General features: G+C 38.3%; 1 protein-coding gene across 7 annotated transcripts in view; it reads left to right on the forward strand.

Moving 5' to 3' along the window:
• The window catches only part of MARK3 (microtubule affinity regulating kinase 3), a 61,036-nt gene that overhangs the window by 21,811 nt on the left and 11,957 nt on the right, over nt 1-27,268 (forward strand). For 4 of the 7 annotated variants that reach the window (XM_042814327.1, XM_042814324.1, XM_042814325.1 and 1 more), the window contains exons 4-14: nt 3,573-3,621; nt 4,281-4,346; nt 7,428-7,498; nt 12,400-12,456; nt 13,642-13,878; nt 13,978-14,097; nt 14,802-14,901; nt 15,157-15,269; nt 16,024-16,177; nt 17,112-17,329; nt 21,960-22,063. In XM_042814327.1, coding sequence (XP_042670261.1) covers nt 3,573-3,621; nt 4,281-4,346; nt 7,428-7,498; nt 12,400-12,456; nt 13,642-13,878; nt 13,978-14,097; nt 14,802-14,901; nt 15,157-15,269; nt 16,024-16,177; nt 17,112-17,329; nt 21,960-22,063 — 1,289 coding nt within the window. Of the gene's footprint in view, nt 1-3,572; nt 3,622-4,280; nt 4,347-7,427; nt 7,499-12,399; nt 12,457-13,641; nt 13,879-13,977; nt 14,098-14,801; nt 14,902-15,156; nt 15,270-16,023; nt 16,178-17,111; nt 17,330-21,959; nt 22,064-26,578; nt 26,744-27,268 lie in introns of all 7 variants that reach the window. The other 3 variants (XM_042814321.1, XM_042814322.1, XM_042814323.1) reach the window with 1 other exon arrangement.

A 27,268-nucleotide genomic window follows, 5' to 3' on the forward strand; every position in this document is an offset into this window, starting at 1 on the left:
ATTTCCTCAATCTGTGTTGTTTTAGATGTATCAGCACAATAAAGTTCAAGTAAAATTGCTTCAAGATTGTTACTTGGTATGTGTCTGTGTTTTGCTGCTGATTTTCTTCGTGCTGTTTGTCCCCTGGCAGCATTAAATTCTTCCCTGTATCTAACATAACTTACAGTCAAAGGACCAGACCACAACAAAGCTGAAAGCCATTTGTTTGGCAGACTTAGGATGTTTGTCTTTCCCTGGAAACATTTGTAGAGCTCCTGTTGACGGAAAATGAGCTATTCAATATGCTGGGAGTAGTTTTTAATCTCTGTATTAGAAATTAAACTGATAAGCACTGTTTGCAGCTGATAGTCAGCCTTTATGGTCACATGGTGACAAGTTCCTGAAACTAAGAAAATGGTTTTTGGAGTGGAGAACCCTAATGTTACCCCTTCTAATGATATAACGCCTTCTGTAACAGCCAATTATGGCTGTTAATGAATTGTGCTGTGGGCTTTAGAAAGTCTGGCAGTAATTAATACTGCACTTACCAGAGGTTGATGTACGTTGTATTGTGGGGGAATTAAATCCAGGAAACCTTCTTTCAGCACAGTATGTGAAAGCCATATCATGTTTTATGTTCTGTTCCTTATAGAAATGGAGTATAATACAATGTCAGTCCCTGTAGAAGTTGCTGTATGTGTCAAAATGCCAAACATAACATTTAAACTGTTTATGGAACACAATCCAAAAGTGCATTTATATAACTAAAATTGTAATAAAACATTTGGTGGAGTTTGTATCCTACTCTTAAGCATTTCTATTTTGAATTCTCCCTAAGGCAAGAATAACCATTTTTAAAAAGCTCATTTCCAGTCACCCACTTCTATGAATGGCTCATATGTAGAAATCACTTTTTGATAGGCTTCAATAGGGTGAGTAAAGCAGAGAGTAGTAGTTTTGTAGACAAATGATATATTTAGAACAGCCCAAAATGTAGCCTGGCTTTATCGCATTAGACCATCAAACTGCAACGGAGGAAGTAGCCAGCTCCAGCCATGTCAGCATTCTTTATAAAAGATTAGATTAATGAGTGCATTTGTTTACATGGTGACGCTGTGAATGTTAGCCTCATGCCTTCACTGTATTTTTCTGTGTTGCCTATTGTGACCCAATAGATTTTGCGTTATCATCTAGTGAGGTGTCCGGCACAGACCTGGATAATGATTATATGATAACGAAAACCATTTGAAAGCAGTTTTGTTTTATTTTTGTGCTCAGTTAGCAAACCATTCACAGCTGTGGCTGTAGAATAGAGGGCAAAGCTTTTGGGGCAGTTTGATGAAGATTGCTACCCAGATGGCAGCCTTGACAGAAACATCAGAAAGCAGAAAAAGGTTAAGACTGCTCTCCAATCTGTTGTATGAAAAGACACAAAGGTGGAAGGATTTTGGTTGGTTGGTTGTTTTTTTTTTTGTTTGTTTGTTTGTTTGTTGTTTTTTTTTGGTTGTTTTTTGTTTCCTTTGTTTTGCCTTTATTTATTTGGTAACTATTGAGTAATTACACAGATTTTTTGAGTCCTTAGTAGTAGATGTAGACATATGAAATATCTCCCTTTCACATGAAATGTAACCTGATGGTGAATCTTAATAGCGGCACTTTTTGCTTTCTTACTGTTAGCAACAACACTGTTACCTCTTGCTTTAGAAAATGCTTTCTTTTTTTCCCTTGTCTGCGCTCCTGTTGAGTCTGTCTTTTCTGCTTTGGTCTCTTTACATTAGGTTCAGTATGATCTGCTATGTTACTAGTGTTCCTGTAGATATTGGTGTTAGATTTATAATAAAACCACTCAATTACTCCCTCATTTTGAAGCATGCTGTTAGAAAATAATCAAGGCTTAAGAATGTCAGCCATCTGGAGTCCTGGGCTGGCACGGGGGGAGCTATAGAGGAAGAGATGTTACACGCATGGCTACCGTGTAACATGCTGCCTAAAAAGGTCATTCTTTGTGGGTTTTATTTGTTGCTGTTTGTTTTAACAGTGGCTATAGAGAGTTGAAGGAATCTGAATACAACAGTATTTGCACTTGGGGTTTTTTTGTAATATTTTTTATCTTTAGTCTTCTCTGGGAGGAGAAATGGGACTTCCCTATTACTATTATTTCATCTACTATTAACAAGCATCCTAAAACATTTTATACTGCAGTAACAACACCTGTGGCATTCTTAATATTACACTGTGTCTATTGTGCCTCTTTAAATTGGTTTTTACAAAAGAGAATTTTCAAAGGTGAAAATAATTTACAGCTGATCAGGAGCGAGCTTGGCTTTCATTTGTTATGTGTTAAATGCAGTTGCATGTCCCACTGCAGGAGGACAGAGTGTACTCTGTTTGATTAGGCAGAGTTGAACTCTTTGGAAGTAACTATTCAAGCAAGACCCCCTTCTCATGACTGCTGTTGTCAGGGTTTAGGGAAAGAAGCCCTGCAGAGCCAGTAAGAGGTCTGTGAACACAACACAGTTGAAGTGAATCCATGCTGTGCTCGAAAGAGGTGGTTGTACTCTGGCATCCGTTCTGCCCCCATCCCTTCAGCTAAAATAGATGAGCTGGTGTAGGTAAGGGAGCTGCAGAAGAAGGCTTATGTATTTTTGGAAGGAGTTTTGGTTTTGGCAAGATTTTCCTGTAAAATTCATGCTTTGACCTCGTGCATCAATTCAGATTAACCCCAGCGCTTGAGTGAAGGAAGGCAGCAGGCCCGTGCATGGTGGAGAGGGTGGCAGTAGGCTGATCCCTTTGAGGTTTTACCCTCAGATTGTGGTATCTTCTCTCAACCAGGGATTGTTTAGTCAGGAAAAATACACTGGAGTTTTGCCCCATGAACTGGCTAGCACAGTCTGTGCGCTGGGTCAGCAGCCTTGAATTCTTGAAGCGATGCTACCAAGGCCTGAACTAGATGTTCTTGTGCCTTAGGCGTCTTGAAGGAGTGCTCTGAAGGCCCAAGGAGAAGACTCACACGACCATTTATCTGTGCTTAAAACTTGCTCATTGAGCAGCGTGGTTTTTGTGAGATAAGCAGTTGATTTTTCACCTCGAAGCTCCTGTCATGCGCCACAGCATTTCTGTAGCATCCTGTGGAAGGCTGACCTCCAACAAAGTGGTGAAGAGTTCATACCAGTGACCTAATATGTTGGTCCTCAAATGGTGCTCTGCATGGGGTTTGTAGAACTTTGAAACCAAGCTTTTTCTATGAAGATGTGAAAGTGTATGAGATGTGTAGTGGCCTGCGAGGAGCTGCATAGTCTTAAAGTGGTCTTTGGGGCCCCATGGTGTGAGAACCACAGAGCTAAGATCACTTGTTTCCTGAGCTACCTGCAGCACTTTGCAGGTGTTTTCAGGTTTTTAGGGCAGGCTTAAAACAAGGAGGCACTTAGCTCTTCCCTCCAGTAAGTGGTTAATTTAATGACCTTTGTTGAAATGCTAATAGTAATGTTTGCTCTCTGTGTTTAAAATTAGCTGAGTATATCACATCAGGCTTTAGGAAGAACAGATGTTGCCTGTTACTTTCATTAACATTTCGTATTTTATGTTTATTCCAGCTCTTTAGAGAAGTAAGAATAATGAAGATCTTAAATCATCCAAATATAGGTACCTTGTTTATTTCATGTAATATATTAAGTTTAAAAGAAGGTTCTGCACTAGAGGGTTAATACACTGTTACATAGCAGTAAAAAAAAATACACTGTCATAATTGTTTAACAAAGCAAAAAATGTTGACCCTTTTACATGAAACTGCAATTTCCATAGCTTATTGATAACTCACATCTTTTGAGTAGAACAATGATTTTTACTGAATTTAATTTCTCATTAAAATAATTGTATACCAACACAAGAAATGGTCAAGAAATTGTTCAGGATTGCTTAGTTGAAGCACTGCTGTTACAGTACTGTCAGCAAACTGATTGATAACTGACTTGTCAACATGTATTCCGGGACAGTGTGTAAAAATGGCTATTGGTGATGCTCAGTGCTGACACTCAAATTCGTGGAAGTTCTGCATAAGTTACTTGCTTTTTCCTCGTAGCCAACAGTCTTGTTTCGTGACAAAATGTTGATCCTTATGAGATGAGCAAATATGTTGGAGTATTTTCCACTTAGAGATATTGGAGAAAAAAAGCATCTCTAGAGTATTATTCTGATACTGTCAAGCAGCAAGCAAATTATTGTTCTCCAACAGAATTCCCTATGGAATTAAATGAATACTTCTGCAACTAGCTATTTGATTAATAAATTGCTTTCTTTTCCAGTGAAATTATTTGAAGTCATTGAAACTGAAAAAACTCTCTATTTAATAATGGAATATGCAAGTGGGGGTAAGTAAGTTTGTTATTAGAGCCAAGAGGTAAACAAATTGCCAAGTGGCAGAAAGCACTTTTTAGTTTAATGCTTTGGTTTTGTTTTTAGCAAATATTAATGTCGTGGTAGGATACAAATTTAAGCAGTCTTTAGTAGTCTCAAGAACTTGTTCAGTCTTCATATCTTGAAAACCTTCATGTGAGCTTGCTGGAATTTAGTAACTTTTGCTTTGTTTTACAACTTAAATTTTGTCTATAACAAATGTCAGCCTTTTATTGTGTTCAGCTCCCCAGGACTAGTGCCTTCTTTTGCATAAGATACTTGGTAAAAACATGGATGGGATGTGTCAAAAGTAAGAGTTTTGCAACATCAGTTTTTTTAGATGTTGGTGGTGTTTGACATACCTTCATCACAGACATTCTGCTGTCAAATATTACTATACTACTTATGTCCATTTCAGGAGGGAAGTTTTGGAGGAACTTAATTATTCCTGATTGCAGAGGAGGGAAAAAGTCTGCACTGTGCAGTGTCAGATATTTTCAGCAGAGCTAGATAAAGTATTTGGGCTTAAGTTACTCTTGGCTGGCTAAAACCTGATAGTCCCTCCTTTGTCAATGTGACCCTTTAGCATCAGCATCTGGGAATCTCAAATAGTTGAGCCTTTTCTTCAGCTTTGGGAGGAAAATAGAGTTCCGTCTCAGATAAGTTTCGGCATTGAATTCTGTTAGATTATGTGAAGGTTAGATAATTATTATAAAATGTGTAAAGAATCCCCAGATTGCCCATGTTGTTTTCTAGCAATTCCCTGAATGTTCAGCCAAGCTTTGTCTAAACAGAAATAAGCACTGTAAAACACTTTTGTGATATTGGCTAGTACACATTTGTGGAGGCATCTCTGCAGTTCGATGGTGCTACGCTTGAAAGCGAAGTCCTGTTGCCATCTAGTGATTGGCTTCCACAAGGTAGAAGGGCCAACAGTTCTCTGAAGTAATGAGATCTTAGAGTAATGGAGAAACGCATATTGCACTGACAGGCTGTGAGCAGTGCCCTGTGCACATGTGCTGTTGTTCAAAGCAGGCATGGCCACTTTTCTGAGTGACAAAGATCAATTTTCTATTTTCAAGACTGCTCTCACATGAGCTGTGTGAACCCTGGTTGGAGGATGAGGGGAACTGTATTCCAGGAACTGCAGTATTTTGCATAAATTGACTATAATTCCTTATCTGGCATCATTTTACCTAAATTCTGAAAGCATTCAGCCTTGCTGCTTCAAATTTTCTGAAGAAATGGCTGTGAAATGTACCCGAGAGAATTTTCTGACTTGGGTGTTAAGTAGTAATGCTATGAGGGAAGCAAGGATATTCTGTAGAAAATCCTCACGTTCCCTCAGAATGCTCAGCTGTTCCTTTACTGCTGTATGACTCTAGCTTTTTTTATTACTTCAGTTTGCTGAAGTTCCTTCTTTAACTCAGCAATTTCCTTGTGAGCTGGTTATCTGCAAAACAGTGGTACCTTGCTCAATAGAGAATATTTAAGTATTTGATTAAATTCTAAAATTAATATTAATCTTGCATATTGATGAAGAATCTTAAAAACTATGCTAACCTGTGCTGTGCTTTTGGGAGTTCTTTTTTTTTTTTTTTTTTTTTTTATATTTGTCAGTTTTTAGTTAAGATTTGTGCTTTCAGCAACACACCAGTGTTCCATGGGCCTGTTGGCTGTGCCTTGAGCTCAAATGTAGACTGTACTGACAAGTTTCAAAATGGCAAGATTGGCTTAAAACCAGTGAAAAACAAAGTTTTAAAAAAGCACAGATTTTTGTGCTACTTTGGTAGTCTCCTTTAGACATCCACTCCATTAGCCATACAACATTGGGCTTGTACATTTGGAGGTAATCCAGCTTGTACATTTCAGCTCGGAAAGCAAATGGTATCCTGAGCACTATCAGAAGAGGGCTGGCCAGCAGGGACAGAAAGGTGATTATCTCTACTCTGTTCTTGTGAGGCCCCATCTGGAGTAGTGCATCCAGGTTGGAACCCCCAATACAAGAAAGGCAGGGAGCTGTTGGAGAGGGTCCAGAGGAGAGCCACAAAGATGATCAGGGGACTGGAGCACCTCCCCTATGAGGACAGGCTGAGGGAGCTGGGCTTGTTCAGCCTGGAGAAAAGAAGGCTGCAGGGTGACCTCATTGCAGCCTTTCAATACCTAAAGGGAGCCTACAGAGGGGAGGGGAATCAACTCTTTGAAAGGGTAGAAAACTGCAGGACAAGGGGAAATGGTTTTAAGTTGAGGGAGGGCAGATTTAGGTTGGATGTCAGGGGGAAATTCTTTACAGAGAGAGTGGTGAGGTGCTGGAACAGCTGCCCAGAGTGGCTGTGGATGCCCCGTCCATCCCTGGCGGTGTTCAAAGCCAAGTTGGATGGGGCCCTGGGCAGCCTGGCCTGGTATTAAATGGGGAGGTTGGTGGCCCTGCATGTGGCAGGGGGTTGGAGCTTCATGATCCTTGAGGTCCCTTCCAACCCTGGCCATTCTGTGATTCTGTAACATTGCTTTCTTACCTCATGCTTGTGTGATGGGTCATCTCAGTATCCTGCTAGGTTCATTATTACAGCTATCATTGGGAATGTCTCCTTGAAGCCTAGGTTATGTCTAAGATTTCTGTTTTGGTTAAGATACTTCATTTGCCTATGTGAAGAAAAATTATGGTGCTGGTGTAACAATATTTATAGGTATCATCAGACGCTTTCGTATATGAAGCTTATTTTTGCAGTGCAAAAGGTACCCTTGTGACAAAGTCTGTGAAATACAAGTCACCTCTGTTTACAAAATAGAAGTATTGCCATTGCTTTTCTGTCATGAACAGTTGGAAGGAAATGTTGTTGTCTATATCCAGTCTTTCATTAAGCCTTATTGTTCCCTTCTGTAAGAGACGATGTTGTTTGTGTTCTCTTCTGCCTTGTTCCCTTGGGCTAACCTACAACCTTAACCTCGAGTTCAACTTGTGAGACAGTCATTCCAGGGAAGCTGCTGTGGGTAACTGCTAGAGAGGAACTCTGCATTCTGAGTTGGCTTTAATGTGTCTCATTATTAAATTGTAGGGGAGGTGTTTGACTATCTGGTTGCGCATGGAAGAATGAAGGAAAAGGAAGCAAGAGCTAAATTTAGACAGGTATGTATAATGTTCCTATACATCAGCTTTTTCCACCTTGTTTTTAATGCTGAAATGGATGAAACAGCTGTCCTTTGTGTTTGACTCCTAGCAATGTTCACTGGGATGTGTGGACTTGTAGCCCTCGTAACACTCAGTGAGAGGAAACTTGTGTTTCAGCAGTATTTTGGAGGGGTTAGCAGTCCATTCAGCAGTGCTGGCTTCCTTAGTGTTCGTGCCAGGGTGTCTGGGAGTGCCAGAACACAGTGACTGCTTTGGTGGACTCTGTTCCAAAATTCATTTCCTCTGGGTTGATTTCATATGTCCTTACTTCAGCTGGTCTGCAATCTTTTGGAGATTGTTCAAGTATAACACACTGCAAACCAGGTCAGGAGCAAACATGGGCAGTGCCTGGAGTAGGCACCCGTTCACACCCGTGCCCTTGTATGAAAAGATGCAATTTAACAGCTGCTCTAAAACATCACTGACGAATAATTTCTAGGCTTGGTAGTTTATAGTTTTCTATATGATTGATCTATTTAGAAAGGCATTTCTAAAGATGTTCTACAATAAAGCAATGTTGAACATAAATATTTTTGCATAATTAAAGATCCAGATCCTCTTGCAGTAGCTGGTGTTTCATTTGCAGATCTCACTGGCCTAATGTGCTCTCTTTTCTGCTCTTGTGCAGAAACTTGTAAGTGCTTATGTGATTACCATCACATTGGATAACTTAGATGAATTTGTGAGAATTAATAAAGAAGTCTTGTATTTAGTTTTGCAGAAGATTAAAAGAAACGAAGAACAAAAAACGCAGCTGCAGACTTCAGGAGATGAGATTTGTGTTTACTGGACTGATACAGAGCTTTAGCATAAGGAACATTTTTCTACATCTGTAACAAAACCTGATGTCTTTAAATTCAGTATTCCTTCAGGTAGAGCACTTTCCTTTGTGATTAAGTACTTATGTACTTTGCTGTGCATTGGGATATGTGAGATCAACTGTGCTGTGTTGTGGAGCAACCATTTCCACTTTAGCTGTCTTTAAATCCCAAACCATTTCCTTTGTCTTTGTAATGTCACCTGAAGTTCTTCAGAATATCTTCAAAGAATTTGCTGTTATTTCTCACATGTGAATGCTGAGAACTGGTTCTCTGATCTTCGTGCCACCTTTCTTTTAGCAGGAGTTGTGTGGAAATGAATCTTGCAGTAATTCCATTGCACATTTACCTTTTTTTTTTTCTCTCAAGGATTCAGCTCTCCTTTATGTGAGAACTTGTGGAAAAACATAATATATGTGTTTATATAATATAGACATAAATATAATATGTCTATAAAATATAGACATATAATGTGGGATATAGGCAACTTCCAAAAAAAAAAAAAAAACCCCCCCCTTTTTCAAAAAAAAAAGGAAAAGAATTGAAAAGATAAAACTGCTAAGCTGCATGTTTTACCCATTAAGTGTTTTACTTTGAATTCCCTGCTTTATTTCTGTAATTCAGTAGGATAAATGATGTTCATAAAGATATATGGGTGGCTGCACTTCAGTCTACTGCAATATGTGTTAATTCTCTTTCTGTAAGTCTTGTTTCCTTTCAGAAACCTGGAATAGGCAGCTGCCTCTGTCTTTCCTCAATAGCTGACTTTACTGGTTGCTGAATTCAGCCAATTGTAGAGGATCTCGATCTCAAAGATAGGTTGTTGAGAGCAACAAAAGCTTGAGTGTCTGGGGAAAAAAGAGAACCATAGTAATACCCTAAGGATAGAAGCTATAGTGTGAGCTCATCACACTTTGCTGGAGAAAAGAGCATGCATGTGGGACAGAAGTCAGAAAACTTTGATCAAAGCTTGACATTTATCCAACACCAGGACTTTGACTGCAGGACAGTGAGAGGAAACTAGATCTTACTGGGTTTGTGGGTCATAAAACCATTCATTTTTACTTTACTGAAGTCTCACAATAGCTTCATATAGCTTTTAGCCATTGCTGGAGGGAGAATGCTCTGTGTAGGACTTTTATCTGATTCAGTGCAGCTGTCCTAATGTTAGATGGATTTAGGACATAATAGGGATTTTTTTTTTTAATTCACTAACTAGTTTAACAGAAAGGGGCCTCTTTAAACTGCAGAAACAGTTGTGCCATGGTATTGAGCTTAGTACTTACAATACATTATATTATATCTTATTTTCAGATCCTGTTTCTTCTTTCAGTAGACGTAATTTAGGCATAAAACATTTGTGTTTTATCAGAAGCAGCATTTCAGCTTCTCTCTCTACCAGACAAGGAGCAGGATTTGGTAGTTCTCCCATCTTTACTTGTTTAAAGATATATTTATATACAAATATATCTTTTGTCCATTTTGTTATGCATACTTGGGCCTTTTAACAGGGGGAAAAAAAAAACAAGACAGTGATCAAGTTATTCCAGTCATGCTTGAAAAGGAACACATGAGAAGGTACAAGCACTGAAAATACAGCCATGCTCTGCAGTCCATTTCTCTGTTCAATGCTCTCCATATCAGTTTCCTTTTGTGCAACTGTGTATGAGAAATTCAAATCCAGAATGTTTTGCTTTCTTAATGTCACCTAGTTTTAATTTCCCCATTACAGATTTCCAGACAGTTCTGGTTCAGTCTCACCATCCTTACTCCATACAGAAATCTGCCTGTCTGGTTAGGAATTGATGCAAAAATGGGGAGTCAGGTAAAGAGGAAGGTGAATGAGTGTTCTCCTCCCACCAAAAAAATAGAAAATGGATATGTATTACTTCCCTCTCTTCCTCTACTGTATCAGAGTAGATCTGGCTTCCTTCAGTCTTCCCACTCTTTCCTGTGAAGCAGTTCATTGAGTTTTGTTAGTGGTATATATTAGGACATCGTCTTAGAAAATAAAAAAAAATCCACAAAATCCATATTACTGTTGTATATGCCAGTTAAGAAACAAAATGCTCATTTTAGCACTGTGGAAGAGACCTGGGGAGGTTGTTTATCTGTCCTTTTGTTGTTCTGTTCAATCAGCCAACCCTTACAAAGAATAGTTCCACATGTGCCGTCTTGTTCTTAAAATCCTGTGATTATATGGATTTTTTTTTTTTAAATTCCTCCAGAGAAATGCACTGAGTGCTCCTGTTGTTACAGTTAGAAGCCTTCTGTTTCTTGCCCTGTTATCTCCACCTACCAAGTATCAGCAAGTTTCTCACACTAATAGGTGGGAATGAGAGGGCTGCTAATGAACGAGTGACAGAATGTGGAAGGCAAGGAATTCGACCCAGTGAAGCCATACTTTGTGTTCCTTGTTCAGTTATGACTGTTGTTAATCTTTCTTACATGTGTTACATTATTTCCCTTCCTTTTGGATTTGGCTTGCTTCTGCAGTCTGTGCTATCCTGTTGCGGTGCAGAATAGTTCAGAAGTATCCCTGGAGAAAACAGCTGATTGATAATCTGCTAGACTTCCTGCTCTTAGAGTAAAAGCAGCTCAGAAGCGAGCAGTATCGTGCTGCCTCTCTGCAGTGCTGAATAAAGCATGAGGGGTTTGTGGTGCTGGCAGGCTGGGAGCATCTGGGGAAGGGGAGCTTGTGACTGGTGCAAGGGAATGGTAGTGGGGAGGAGAGGGAGAACCTCATGGGTGGTGCAGGTGGTGGCATGGCAGAGCTCACCTGCTTTAGTGGCCGGCAGAAGCTGAAGTGGGAATCTTATCAGTGCACAAAGGAACAAAAGCAGAATGGAAGTGCAGGAAACAGAAGTATTTCAACTTTTCATCGAACACTTGGTTTCTAAGGTGGCATTTTGTAGATATGCGTGATTCAGTAATGCAGGGGCACAAAGATTAAGACAAGTTACTGAAGCTTGAAATGCAAAATGACTGGTAGGACACTTCTTTGACCTGCCAAGAGCCTTGCTTTCATCTGTTCTAAATAGAGTGCACAACATTGCTTCCTACAGATGCAGGAGGATTGTTATGTTAAGCTGGGTTACCTTCTAATGAGTTACTTTTGGGAGCATTAATGTCATCTTATCTTTCTGTACTGGAAATGTTAATCCGCAACACAGAATGGAAATGCATGTATTTAAGTGTAGTTATTACAGTGTATTATTTTTACATGCAATTAACATATTTTAAGTTATAATATCTGCCTCAATTCTGAACACACGTGCATTACATTAAAATGTATTTTGACAGCATTTGTGATCATGTAACAATATGACCTTATCCAGCTTTTCTCTACGTGTAAAGTTCTGTGCCTGTAGCTCTAAAGCAGTATACTGGGACAGCTGTGTAAGTAGCTTATATAGATAGTTACATAAAGCAGGAAAAACCAAGGATATTTGGAAATTATGATGGAAGAAATTACTCTGGATTATTCTGCATATAGTTTTTCTATTGTTTGCTACTCTCATACAGTGTATGAAACAGCATATGCAGCTCTTGTCAGATACATGGTTGTCTCTCAGTGCAGAATTGAAATTTAGCCAGACAAGCTTTCCCCCAGTAATTTCTCCAGTAGCCATGCCATTTCTTAGCCTTTCCTCTCCATACTATGGCATGAAAAATCACCTTTGGACAGGGGCTGGAAAACTTCAGTCTAAAGGGAAAGTTTTTATAGCTGTATATGGTATTGGAATGGAAATACTTCAGTAACCTTTCTGTAAGACATTGCTTCTACTGTTCTTTAATTAGTCGTACAGGAGAAAACAAAATTCTCTTTCAAATGTAGTAGAAACCAAATAGATTAAATAACAAACACCTAAATAACGTAAGTTATTTATCAGCTTTCCTGTAAATATGTTGGAGTAGTTGCATATATAGCTCTGAATTGATAAGTACCTGTCCACATTAGTAATTAATAAATGTTGAACTTTTTGATTAAAACTGTTTCTTGAGATACCACTTATATAATTGGGCTTGTTTTCTATCCAGATAGTATCTGCAGTGCAGTACTGCCATCAAAAGCATATTGTTCATAGAGATCTCAAGGTGAGTGGGGAAAAGTGTGTGTGTGTCTGCAACAACTGGTTTCTGTACCTGTGGGTGTGATCTTTATGGTGCCTATAAAATGTAGGATATACTTTGGGGTGTAGGGTTTCCTTTTGCTTACGTTATAGTAGATTTTGGTAAATGTTTAGAGTATATAGAACTATTTCAAATAAAAGGATTTGTTATGCTTCTCAATACTGAAATCTCGTGGCTTTTGAAAGATAGCATTTTACTCTCTGATCAGATTTCAGTCTGTTAGAGGTCAGTGTTAGCTGCAAGGTCTTAAAAACAAAAACAAGCAAACAAACAAACAGAAAAACACTCCACAAACCTAGTTTGATAGAGCTGTGACAAGTGTTGATTTTGGACAGAATCAATGATCAATCGTGATGTCAAAACTAAAAAAATTTTTTTTTTTTTTTTTTTTTTTTTTTTTTTTTGTCACTTGACACAAAATTGTGATTGTAGAAGCACAACATGACTTAGGTTGGATGGGACTTTGCAGACCACTCTGCTCCAACCCCCTGCAGTGTGCTGGTTGCCCCCCACCTGCTCAGGCTGCCCAGGGCCCCATCCAACTGGCGCAGTTTCTCTGGGCATCCTGTTCCTGTGCCTCACCACCCTCTGAGTAAAAAATCAGTTGTTGTGTCAGTTCTCCTGACATCAGTTCTAAATCTCCCCTCTTTAATACCATACTGCCTCGACCTGTCCCTTCTTGAAACTGTGCCTTTTGTATTAATATATTGCTACATAACATGTTAAATATATCATAGCTTTCTAAATTAAAAGCACAACAAAATGCACCAGTCCAACTTGAAAAATATTTAAAGGTTGTGCGTACTATCAAACTTCTGCAGGAATGCCATGTAAATAAGGAATAGTGAGAGAATTCTTTTTTTAATCTTCATAGATTAAAAATGTTAGCTACGGTACTTCCATGAAGAAAACAGATGGCAAAAAACTAGCACAGTTTTCAGTTATCACAACAGCTGCCATAGACTGAAGCCTTTGTATAGACTATTTTAAAATAGAATATATGAACAGTCAGAAGTATATCAAAAGACCTTGCAGGAAAGGGGAATGTTAACAGATGTTCCAGCTGTTTCCATTTTAAGAATGAATTAAAACGGGCAGTAGCCTCTTAAATCTAGTATTTTATTTTATGAACCTTTCTTTCTCTTTCAGGCTGAAAATCTATTGCTAGATGCAGATATGAACATTAAAATAGCTGACTTTGGTTTTAGCAATGAGTTTACAGTTGGAAATAAACTGGACACCTTTTGTGGCAGCCCACCGTATGCTGCTCCAGAACTTTTTCAAGGGAAAAAATATGATGGACCTGAAGTAGATGTTTGGAGTTTAGGTGTTATTCTTTATACCCTTGTGAGCGGATCTCTTCCTTTTGATGGACAGAACTTAAAGGTGAGCTTTGTGCAGGAATGTTGGCCTTCAGGGGGCATGTTTCCTAATGTTTTGGTTACGTGCTGCTTATAACTTACTGTCTCTGCTTCTGTTACCAAGGAACTTAGAGAAAGAGTACTAAGGGGAAAATACAGGATTCCTTTCTACATGTCCACAGACTGTGAAAACCTCCTCAAACGTTTCCTGGTGCTAAACCCAACAAAAAGAGGCACTCTAGAGGTAATGACAAAAATAACTGTTTTAGTAAGCTCGTCGTCATTTTTTGCAAGCTTTATTTTTGAGCTGGTCAGTAACTTATTGTCATGCTGTTCATGAATAGTTTATTTGGAGTGGGTTCCAGGGGAATTCAGTAGAAGACACAGCTTTTTTTATTTACAGTTTCATTTGCAGGAATTACAGGACAACCAACTCTTCATTACTTCCAAAATGAATGAGACTTTACACTGCACACATCAGACAAATTTTTCCTGATAGCAAGCGTTTTGATTCCTGTGCTAATGGATGATCAACCAAAACTTAACAAAAGGGATGTGGGAATATTCACTATTAGGTTATGGTCTGGTTGCTGCCTTCTTGCGTTTTGTGCCATTGTGGAGAAGAAAGACCAAAATAATGCTGGCTTCCGTAGACTTCTGTAGTCAACTACGACTTGTCAGAGGAGGCTGGTGCTCCTTGTCTGTGTACTGGACTTTCACTTTTCAGCTGTGTGCTAGAATAGTGCTGATTGGGCAGTAGTTCACCCTGATGTGCACAGTTGATTCCTGTAACAGGAGCACAGCAAAACTGAGTATGTGCTGGGGCTTGTTCTGAAAAAGAAAAATGTGAGCAAGCATTAGTATTTGTTAGATGGGGGAATCATTCTTTCCACAGCTCACTTTCTTTGCTACTAAGTATGTTGTAGTAACAAAAACCTTTCCTTATAGCAAATTATGAAGGACAGGTGGATCAATGCAGGGCATGAGGAGGATGAACTTAAACCTTTTGTTGAACCAGAACTAGACATCTCGGACCAGAAAAGAATAGGTAATTGAGTATTTTTCAGAATATGTTACTATTTCTCATGATGTATTTTTTTCTGCACCACACTATATTTCTTTCCCATTTGGACAAAGTAACTAATCTTTTAATTTGATGTCTTATTAGGCTTTTTTGTTCTCATAGTTAACTGTTTTGTTTCATTCTTTGAGTATTTCTTTCTTTCTCTTCTTTCTCAAGTTGAACATACAAGAAGTGTAAGCATCAAAGTGTTTGTTGCTTACAGCGTGTATTTGTTTTTAGATATTATGGTAGGAATGGGATATTCTCAAGAAGAAATTCAAGAATCCCTTAGTAAAATGAAGTATGATGAAATCACAGCTACATACTTATTGCTGGGAAGGAAATCATCAGAGGTAAGGATCACTCTTCCAAATGCAAAGAACCGAATGTATTAGTGTCAGTAGAAAAATCAGAAGCAAATAATAAATCAGTAACTATAGGCACTGCATTCCTGCATGCTAGTCTAGTACACTTTAGATCAATTTTTTCTAATCATCAGTGTCAGCTGAACTCTCTGAATGATGCTGTAAGTGATCTCAACATGGTCTGATTCAGTAAACTAGTTTCTGTAGGATACCAAGAACTATCCTGCTTGATCAGCAGTGACTCCTCGTAAGGGCTCTATGCCAGTTACTATCCTGCCTAGTCTAAGAGCTCAAGTGCAAATGTGCTTGCTGTAAATATTTTAAGAGAATTGAGGAATAGGGCCTGTTAGTCTAAAAATGTTCTCACATTGGAGAGTACTTTCCCATATGATACCAAGTGAGCAAGGCATCAGTGAACTGCTCTCAGTTCCTCTGCTGGAGGAGTTGGCTTCTGCTGAAGAAGTTCAAATCTTCTTGTTCAAATCTTACGGAACTGAGGGGAGGAGAGGGTTGGAAATATAGAGATGGATTTTCATTTGTCCTTTCAGAGGCTTCAAATTCTGCTGAGATTCACCTAAGGCAGTTGCACAAGAACTTAATCGATGTTGGGCATAGTTAAGCATTGTTGCCTGCCCCTCTAAGCAGGTTCTTGCTGTCACAAAATTTCTTGCAAGCTGGAGGCGTTTTGGTGGGCATTTGTTTTGTCTGCACATGTTGTTTCACATTTTCATTTATGTTGCAGTTGGATGCAAGTGATTCAAGCTCCAGCAGCAATCTTTCCCTTGCTAAAGTTCGGCCAAGTAGTGATCTTAATAATAGCACTGGACAATCTCCCCACCACAAAGTTCAGAGAAGCATATCTTCTAGCCAGAAACAGCGGCGCTACAGCGATCATGGTGAGCAGTTCTCATTTGCAGTGCTGTGGCACGTAATGACTGCTAGCTGTTCAGTTCCTGAATTTGTCTCCATCCCCCAAAGATAAAGAGGACAATGACCTGACAATGAAATGTAGTTAATTGTACAGTGATAAAATAGTTTATCACTTTAATAGTTTAATAGAGGTTAGTGGCAAACTGAAGCAGTTTCTTGGCTCTTCAGGCTGAACATAGGCTGCAGGCCATTAGTACTGCTAGCAGCATGGGGTTATGTCTCCAGGTATGTGTCTCAAAAATCCATTTTTATCAGACTCTAGCTTGCACAGTGAACATTGGGTATATGCTAGTGAAGGGTCTCCTCTGATCCGAATGAGTCAGTTAATTGTTCAGTGGCCTTAGATGACTCTTCAGGTTGTGGGGCTTTTTTCTTTGCAAGCTAAACCAGTGTCAGTAGTTAAACCCCAAGACTCCATTAGGTTCTCAATTCTTACATCGAAATCAAGTAGTAACTTCATCTACTAAATTCAAATGATTGTTTGTTATGGCCTTCCCTGTCTTTAGCGAGCAGAAATGAAGAGTGTTATGTATCTTTGAATTGTTATACAAAGGAAGACCTTACCAGAGGTGATTTGAGTGTCAAATTTGCCAGATTTATTAAAAAAAAAAAAGGGGGGGGAGTGTGAAGCTTTCTTCATATTTTCTTCCAAAGAGGAAAAAGCAAATGTGAAGACACAAGTGTTTAAAAAGTAAGAGTTTATTGCTCTCTAAATATATTGTTGTCTTCTAAAGTGTGCATATTTTAATAATTCAAGAATGACCTTTTTGCATCTCTGATTCTCAGTGTTCATTATTTCAATTTTCATGAGTGAGAATGCATTTCTATTGTAGGGAAAAATAGCAACTGTACCTCTGAGAAGAAAAATCACTTTTCTGTTTCTTTTGTTTGCTTTTTAAGCTGGACCATCCATCCCCCCAGTAGTGGCATATCCCAAAAGAAGCCAAACTAGTACTACAGACAGTGACCTAAAAGAGGAAGGAATTCAATCAAGAAAATCTAGCAGTAGTGCTGTTGCAGGAAGAGGAATTGCACCAGCTAGTCCAATGCTTGGAAATGCCAGCAATCCAAATAAGGCTGATATTCCTGAACGTAAGAAAAGTTCGGCTGTCCCTAGTGTAAGTAGAAGCACTTATTTATCAAAACCACAAGATGTTTTTGAGAGAGAGTACTAATCTAGCAATTTATCAGTTGATGTTGATTTTACTTTTCACATAGAGTAAATTTAGGTATCTCATATAATGGCTTTTTTTCCTTGCATCCATCAGCTGTTCAGTTATTTGTTCCTGAAGTAGTTAGTAGGTATTAGTAATTAGCACTAATAGCTTTAGAGAAAAGGGAAAAAAATAAATTGAAGGCCATCTCCTGAAATGAAATATATGAATATGAAATATATGGTATGAAATTCTTCACCTTTTGTACAGAAGAATGAAATCAGTGTGCACTTCTATACTTTGTATGCTGAAAGAGCCAGATTATCTTCGATCCCAAACAATCTGTTCCAAGTCATAGTTACAGGTAGGGGGATTTCCAGATTGAGGCAGCTCTAAAAAAAGTGTTCAGAGGTCAATTTCAATATATGCTTAAAAGCCTTTGTCAACGTGGGCTTTCCTCCAACAGCAAGAAAACAAAAGATGCATGAATTTATGGGGTCTCAAGTAATAGACAGTAAAAAGGATAAAAAGTTTAGGAAAATTCTTGTTGACTTCAGTTTTGTTTTAGTTTGGTTTTATTTTTTTAGTTTTGTATAGTCTGGTGCCTCCCTGTGAAGCAAAATTGGAAATCTCATTTCAAGTAGCATTTCCTGAGCTCTGTAACATTCAATGTATATATATTTTATTATTTATGTTTTTCACTTGGCATCTTCAGTATTTTATCTATTCTGCTGCACCACTCCCAAATTTCCAGTTTCATTCTACTGCAATGGCAGCAAAATGAGCTCACAGCAATAGGATATTATCTCTTCTGATTTAGTGTGTAATTCCAACTCTGATCTTTTATGAGCAGTGCTACAAAATGAACATGTAACCCGACTTGTGATGTCAGTTTAAAATTGTCCCTGTACTTACAGTGCTTTATGTCAGACTGTGCAAAATTTTATTTTTATTTTCCAGCTAGAGCTCAGTCTTCTGCTTTCTGGCTACTGAGGATAGAGAGGAGCACTAAGTCCTTTTTCACAGTTCCAGGAACTGATTATTTCTTGTAGCATTGATAAGTGTCTAAAAGAAGGGGGGGAGATGAGTGGAAAGGATTTTAGAGCTACCGTATTGTCTTGAAGTAGGAAAAAGAAAAGAAATTTGAGGTGGAAGGAGTTTATGTTCTTGCAGAGCATTTAAGTCCTAAAATCAGTAATGTGATGAGAAAATTACTGAACAGACAGAAAAATACTGTCTTTAAAAATAATTACTGCTTTCACAGATACAGCAGAAGTAGTAGAACTGGTCTTCGCTGGAGACTCATGTTCTGTTTTGAATTGTTAAGATCTTTAGGCAGTTTGTGCTTCTCATTTAATAACAAAATTTACAAGTATGCACTTAAGGAAAAGAGTTACTCTCTTATAGCAGGTAACCAAGTCTGGTGTTGAAGTTAGGACTCCAAGCTCTTCTTCTGAAGTTGAAAAAGCATGGAACTCTTGCAAACTAAATAGTTCTGCAAACTGAGGGAGTGTGCATCAGTAAGCTTCAGGCTCATTAGGGAAATACCAAATTAATAACAAAGACCTGCTACATAGTTAGCAGCAGCTAATAATTCCTTGATTACTACTCACAGCTTTGGGTTTTTCCTCATAAGGCTGCCCCAGAACCCTTGGTGTAGCTTTTAGAAAAGTGGAAGGAGAATGCATGGCATGTTTGGAAAATTATTTAGAACCAAAAAATAAAAATAAAAATAAAAAAATTAAAAAAAAAACCCACTGCCAAAACAGATTGGTAAATAGGTTGGTTCATTGTTGTTAGTCAGAAGCTGATTCTTGGAAAATTTTTCATCAGTCCTCGCCTTGCTGTCTCCTAATGTGAAAATTACCCATCTAAACAGTGGGCACAAAACTTGCTATGCGAAAAGAGGATGACTCTGTACCACAAATGCATCTTTTATGCTATGTATGGGACCTCGTGTATGCTCAGAAGCCTCAAAATGCACTTTGCATCACCTCAAAAGAAGGCACCCAATGCTGTCAGGATGAACTTAGCTCAATTCTGTCTCATCAGTCTATCAGTGCGATGCTGTTGACACTAATTTCAGATGTCCTGTGCCGTGCACCTCTGCTATTTGTGTGCAGAGAACAGCAATATACAGCCTGACCGAACAAAAAAATCGTAGCTGAAGAACTCCCTAGATCAAGTCATAAAAGGCTGTACGCCAGAAAGGGTAATGGCACCCGTACCAGGACTGCATTCTTGCTGAAATGGAAATGTGGAAGCTCAGAATGTTCCGGTATTCTGTCAGGACCTTTGTAATCTGAGTGCTTTTTTAGATCTCTGTAATTTCAGTTATGAAAACCGAAACTTAAAATGCCCACTCTGAAACTTCAAAATGCATTTCTTTAAGGTTTGATCCAGTACAGATGACTTCTGTGACTTTCCACATGTGCAACGTCATGTAATGTTAAAATGTACAGTGATGTCTTCTCAAGGGAATCAAGATTTAATGTTCTAAGGCAGCAGGTAGATAGAAGGAAGCTATCCATTATTGTGCACAATTCCCACCAGAAAGCATCAGCTATTCTTGGTGCTTCCTTTAATATCTTCAGGAATGCAGAAACAACAATATGCAAATAATGTGCAGTAATTGAATGTACCATAGCTTGGCGGGGGCTGCACAAAGTGGCTTGCGCTCCGTTTCCTTGTGAACATGCAAATGGAACTTCATGGTAGGTGTACAGCCTTCATTGCTGGCTAGTTTAATGAAGAAGGGAGGAGTTTCTTCCCACATCTGTGACTGCACAAAGTTTAAGAATCAATATTTTACAAAAAAAAAGATGAGGGACATATAAGGAATAATATAAAGGGAAGCACCAGCAATAGGAGGAGGACTTCTAATGATTGGCATGTGCCTATCCCTAAGGAATGCCTGGTGAAGAACACTTCAAAACCCAAGAGACAACTAAATATGTATGATGACTTTTATTAGCTCTTTCTGCTCATCTGAAATAGTCTTTGTCTTACATTTTCATGCCAAGTGATTGCACGGTTCAGCCCTACGTTTTTATTGGTACACTCACACAGATGTCTAACGAGTCACTTGTCTTTTAAGTTGACAAGATGATTTCATTGTTAAATCTGCAACTCAGGAATTGTGCTGTTTGAGACTCACTGACTGTATGAACCAGTATTTTTTCCTTAAAGCAGCAAAAGCCGTTTGTGTAGAAAGCACTGGAAGAGCATTTGCTTGAGAGTATCTTACTTAACAGTTTTATTTCAGGCTTGGAAACAAAAAAGGTTTGGCTCCTCTCCTTTTGTGCTCAAACTACCTTTCCCTCAGTTTCTTTTTTCACCATTCTTCCCGTGATGCTCTACTGTGACCAGCTCATGACATGTTTTCTTAATGCTATTTTAAAAGTCCGCTGAATTTCCCTTGCCTATCATAGCTGTAATTCTTCAAGAACTCCAAAAGGTTAGTTGAGCATGAAGTCCCCCTGCCTGACTCTTGGTGGCCATCCTTACTCAACACGTGCTTATCCAGGTGCTGACTAGTCATTCCCTTAAGCTAGCCTCCAAGATATTCCCCAGCAGTGACATTTAAAGTTAATAGTGTATTTTGCTTCCTGCTTTACCCTGTGATCCTTTTCTTTAAAGAAAAATTTTGAAAGGTTTATTTCTATTTTCCAATCGTATGCAGTTTGTGTTATGTTCTGTTCTTGGGGTGGGGAAAAGCTATAAGGCTTGCCAGCTTGTACTTCCTCTACAACCTGGGGTGCATGTTTTCTGGACCACCATGCTTTTCCTAAAGAAATTGCATCTAACGTTTTATAATTCTGTTATCTGTGAATTACCTAGCTTCTCAGTCGTTCCTGGAAAATTGACCGCCAACTTGGGCATATCTCCACCCTCTTTCTCTGTAAAGACAGAGGCAAAGTAATTCTATTTCTTTTCTCCCCTCTAAAATAAGGTCTGTAGCTTAAGTTCCCCTGGTTTTCTTGTCCTCAATGTATTATGCTTGTATTTATATGTGTATTTTTTAAAATGTCTTACTAAAATTCTCTACGATTTGTCTCTTTAATTTGACTTGCTCTTCCCTGTTTTTCAAAACTTGTCTAGTGTTCTATACTATTTGAATATTTGAAAGTCCATGTTTACCTTCCCACTGAATTTTTCCATGCCTGTTTCTTAAATCTTTGCTTTTCCAATCTTGTCTAAGGATATTATTTTTAACTTAAAGGGAAATGTACATTATCCAAATGGTAAAGTACCTCAAAAATAGGCTATAATGTAGTACTCTCTCTAGTATGAATTATTACGAATTATTGTTATGAATTATATACATGCTGAAAATTTGGATTTCAGAACACTGGTAACTTAAATGGTATATTAATTTTGAGACATCAACATGAAATACAAGAACTGTTTTTTTTAATTGCATTATTGTTTAAAAATACTTGGATATGTTTGTCTATTAACTAGTTAACTTACTGAATTATTGTGTTAGAACTGTGTAGAAGTAGCATTACATAAAACAGCCTTCAAGTATATGTAGCCTTAATCCCAGAAAAGTCTTTTTGTGGTAACAAGCCTATGTTTTTTTCAATTGTAGAATAATACTGCCCCTGGAGCAATGACACGGCGCAACACTTATGTTTGTAGTGAAAGAACCACTGCTGATAGGCATTCAGTGATACAAAATGGCAAGGAGAACAGGTATATGAAATGTCTTCCTATGGTGTACGTCCCTTGTCTTCACATTTTCCCCCCCCCAAAATGTAATGCCTAATTTAAAAATCAGTAATACTGTAGTGTAATTCATAAAGAAAGGTGAGTACAGATCTTTGGTTGTGGAATACCTGTGTGTTTGTTTTTCCTTATGCTTAATACTTATTGTCTTTATGCACAGAATGATCGCAATGTCCAGTTAAATACGTTTCATATTTGTGCAGCTTTCTTCTTGAATTGGTGGTCAACTCCTGTGGTTAAATATCATCAGCTTGCAGAAGAGGCTTATTTACTTGCAAACTATAAAAGTATATCTCTCTTGAACCATTCTGTTTTTATATTTCATTCTAAACTACACTTGCAGGTGTGATTGTTTGGAATATCTTTTTCCTCTGTAAGATTTTAGGGAGATAATCAATTTTCTCTAAGCAAAGATGAAAACAGTGGCAGGCCATTGTCTTGGACTGATAATATTCAGTGCCAATATCCCTGTAGTCTCATTGCTTCCCAGCATTTACGGAATTCATCTTCAAAAAGGGAAGCACAGACATCTCCATACTTTGAGTGAAAACAGGCTTACCATTACTTTACTGGAAGCCTAACTGGAATATGCAACGGAATTGGAGTCACCTAACTCACGTGTCAGCACCACAGCCACATCTCATGCTGTCCTTTCCTGTGTATTGATGACTGTAGAGAGTTGCAGGAGATAAATATCTGTGAACATAAACTGCAGAGTAACACTTATGAAGAATACTACTAGATTTCCTGGCTGGCAGAAGTGTTTTAAGTTCCAGCCAACTGTTCTTCACAGAATTTTGCTAGTCTTGAAAGGTGGTAACAATTTAGTAGTTGGTTGTTGCTAGGAGAACACTGAGATTGCTAGTAACCAACAAAAATGCTTAAGCTGGGAGGAGCACATAACATTTCCCCTACTCTTACCAGTTTTTTCCCTATCTCTTTCCAGTTTTAGGATACATTATGAAATATAGGGAGAAAACAGGTTTTTTTTCTTCTAGCTCATGTTAAAGTTGGTGAAAGTTTTGCAATTTTTGCACAGAATTTCTCCCTTTTCTTTTGAAAGCATATTAGGGAGAGTGGTGAAGTTGTGATCTTGAATGCAAAATCTGTCCGTCTCGTGTTTGAACCATGTAGCCTAGGGTAAAGAACATGACATTGACCCTGTCTCTTCCTCCTAGCTTTCTGCAAACTGAAAGTGAGTAAGGAAAAAGTCAAGTGTAAGTTTCAAGAGAGCCAAAAGTCTAGCTGGCCAGCTGGGCCTACAGTCAACTGTCTTGTGAAGTACAGCCCAGCTATTTGGTACTGTCTCTTAGTGTCTGTCTCATCTGTTGGTCCTTGTTAACGTTACCGAGTTTGTTTAGATTGAAGTTCACCATCCTTCATTTCATTTGAAATGTTTGTTTTTTTTTCTTTCCCAACTCACTTTGAAAATAAATCTTGCTGTCCAGGATAGCTTTGATTAGTTTTGATTACTTGATTTCTTTGTTTGTTAATAACGCTTTTATTCATCTTTAAACTGATATCTTTACAATATTTTGTCAAAAAATTCTTTATGATTCTTATGAGTAATTATTTACCAGGAATGCTTGAAACTCAGGTATCGCCTTAATTTAAGAGTGACTTTATAATGTTAAGGAGTTGTCTATTGGAGATGCTTTTTTTTTCTCTAGCTTTGACTTTCTCAGCAAATTGTCTTTCTAATTTGTCATGTAATGGTTTTAAGTTCAGAGTTGACATTGTATATTTGACATTTCTTTTAATTCTGTTTTCTTTCCATACTTGGTCATCCTTATGTAACTTATATACTGTACTGACAGTAAAAAATGGCTTTAAAACATCATTTGCTTCTCCTGCAAACTCTACCTCTGTTTGGATCGCTTGGTGTGTCTGAGCATTTATGTTTTGACTGTTGGAAAAAAGGTCATCACAGGTTTTATCAAGTATTTTGCTTACTACCTCCTTGACTCTTCATATAGGGTTAAACAAGATAAGAGCGTGAGAGTGAACTGCTAATTGTTTTAGAACCAGAGACTTCTCATTGTCTGAAATGCTTTGGTGTTGAAGTGCACGTTAATTTTGACTCAGTTTCTGAGTTTTTGTGGAGTTTTCAGAACTAAGTCTGACATTTGTTGCTTTAACTGGGTAAAGGCTTGGCTGATAGCATGGAATGCAGACCTTTAATGCAGGTTAAACAAGCATGGTTATTGATGAGACTGGCTCTTCAGAATGAATTCTGTCTTTCTTCAGGTGTGTTGTTATTATATCTCTAATATCATTGTTGTATCAGCTTGGCAAAAAGAAACTTCAGAAACTTGTAATGTTTTCTCTTCCTTCTGAAGTAGGACCTATGCTTTGTCAAAATCCTTTTGTTAACAAAAAAAAAAAATCTGTGCTTTCAAAATGTCTGTTTGTAGAGTAAAGGCAAGAGTAGTTACTTTAAATGATTTGTTTCAGATTGGATTTTGGATTTTCTGTAGCCAGGCAGATATTGACTGTGACCTGGTGAAGACTTGGGAGATTTGCTTTAAAATGCAAGATGCACAGATTTAAATTCTCTGTTCTTTCTGTAGTGAAAATAATAGTGTTAGCTGTTCTGTTTTTATCTTAGATGTTGAATAATCCTTAGGAGGCACTGTTTTGAAAGCACGGTAGCTTTCAAGAATCAATAGTCAGTGGATTTCATGTTCAAGAAAACAGGCTTGAAGACCTCAAGCCAGATTGATAGAAAAGAGTTTTCAAATCTCACATCCCTACTTCCACACACTGTGTGGCTGACACAGGCATTCTGATGGAGATGACTCTGGCTCTGCTCCAAAGCCCTAAGCATTAATTAATGCACTTAGGGACTCATGAAACACTCTTCATAATGATAGGCAATTGCTTTTACAACAGCCTCAGATTTTAATAAGCCTTGGCACTAATTGATGAATTTTAGCTTGCTGTTTCTATGTTCCCAGACTGGTAATCCAGGGAAGCTGATTTCCAACATAGCTTCAGATGAAGAATTCTCATGATTTAGTTTGTGCTCTGGTACCCGATTGATACCTTTAGTTACCACTTATTTGGAGGCAGATGACTAAAACTATGAGGCTAAATAAAACTCGAGTCTCATGTTGCAAAGATTCTTTCTCCTTCATTGTTTACAACAGAGCAGGAGGAAAGTAGGTAGAGCAGTGCAGTCCTCGAGTGCTTCGTGACCACATTTGGGGATTACTTCAGTTTTGTGTATTGTTTTGGGATGAATGCTCATTTCCTCAGAATTTCTTAATATTCTGGTGTAATGTAAAAGCTGGAATGTTTTGCAAGGTTGGTTTTAGCAGACTGTAGTTGGCATCTTACAAGATTCAGCAGTGCGAAGAGATGCATACATGACTCAGGTGAAATGCCTCTTCTGTTTTAACTTTTCCAGACTCAACAAAGCAGTAAATTTTGCTGTTGTAGTGAGCTCTGATGTCTGAATTCTACGGCATTTTCCAGTAGGACTTTGAGAGCTAAGCCCAATAAATGGGTTATCTTATACTTATAGCTGAACTTAACGTTATCTTCTCCAAAGCCAGGCGTACCAGAATGAGATAACAGGACATGAATTTCAGTATATAAAGCAGTGAAGTCACTTGGAAACGAGCATGCAGTGTCATGAAGCTGTCACTGACAATTACTGATTTCTTAACCTCCAACATAATTTTGGAATTACAATTGACATACTCCAAAAGCAGATGTAAGCTATATGATTTATGGTGCAATAGCCCTGAAGGTCCAATATATAATGTGCCTCTCAGATTTCTCCCATTCCCATTGTTACTAGATAATACAAAGGCTGAGAAGACTGTTTCAGCCCAAAGGAAGATTAAATCTTTGTATTTCAACATACTATATGGCTGATAGATGACTGGCCAGCTCTATAGCCTCCTTCAAATCCTGAATGGTTACTTGAAGAGCTTGATGCTCACAGCCAGGCAATATGAGGTGCTCTCTAGTAGTCACACCTTTTCTTTCAGAGAACACTAAGCATTACTCTTTTCTTCTTATATGTGCCAGCTGATGAATAGTAGCTTTTTTGTTTGGATCTCTGTGGACTTGCTAAATGTCATGATACTGTTTCTTTTTTGCCATGAAGTTTCCTTGGTTATTAGGTAGGTCAAGATTTGAATGTGTGTCCAACTTGCATTGATTTCTGTAAACATGGATAATTTCTGGAAACGGGTATTTCACTGCAGTGTGGGAGGGTGTCATCACTACCTAATGCTACTGGTAAGAACTATTACTTAATAGAGATGTCGAGTGCTCTGTGTAATAAGGATGTGATTTAAGAGGAACATAGGACAGTTACTGTTGTTTACATAGAAGAGGGTCATTAGAGTTCATGTTCTTTTCACAGATTGGTTAATAGAAGGAAAAGTTTGCTTTTTTCTATGCAGTAGTTTGTTGTTGGTCCATCACGTTCTTCTTTCTGCCTCTGCCTGAACCCAAACCCCCTCACAGCCTGACAGAAATGTTCGCTTACGCAGCTAGCCCTGCTTCAGTTTGTACTACATCCTTCTCCAGTGTTCGGCTGCGACATCAGAAGTCGATGTCCATGTCAGCCTCTGTGCACACGAAGATGATGTTGCCTCCAATAGACAATGGCGCAGATAACTTCAGGCCTATGTAAGAACCTGAAATCATTGTGAAACTAACTTATACCCACTGCTTCTTAACTTTGTGCTGTGGAATTTTAGTCCTAGAGTGTTCTAGTATATATTGCCCACAAGATGTGTGTTTCCTTATTTTTAGTCTTGTTTACATTTGTCTTGTGGTGTGTCAGGCTGTCTGTGACATAATCCTGCAATAATAAATGCTAATTATTTTAGTGTTAGGCATATTGGACATTCCCTATTGTCAATGTTTGTGGGAGACTGTAATCTGTACTCAGAAGGACTTCACTGCTTGGAGCCGTTCGCTTGTAGAGAATTTCCTGTAGGACATTTTCAAATAAGCGAGTTTTTGGAAGATGTACAGAATATGAAGGGAGCGATACTGAAGTTATCTATTGCTTCTTTTTCCTGGAAGGAAACGTTACTCATCTATTCTTTTGTCAGTCCTCTCAGTGAAACACTGAATGCCTAGTTTATCTGGTCTTCTCCAGGATACTTATGTTGCGTTTTTCTGCCTACGTAGGTTTCTGTTTCAGCA

Source organism: Centrocercus urophasianus, unplaced genomic scaffold (genome assembly GCF_019232065.1).
Source record: "Centrocercus urophasianus isolate 14NV4802_14NV808 unplaced genomic scaffold, USGS_Curo_1.0 seq_14, whole genome shotgun sequence".
Classification (NCBI taxonomy): domain Eukaryota; kingdom Metazoa; phylum Chordata; class Aves; order Galliformes; family Phasianidae; genus Centrocercus; species Centrocercus urophasianus.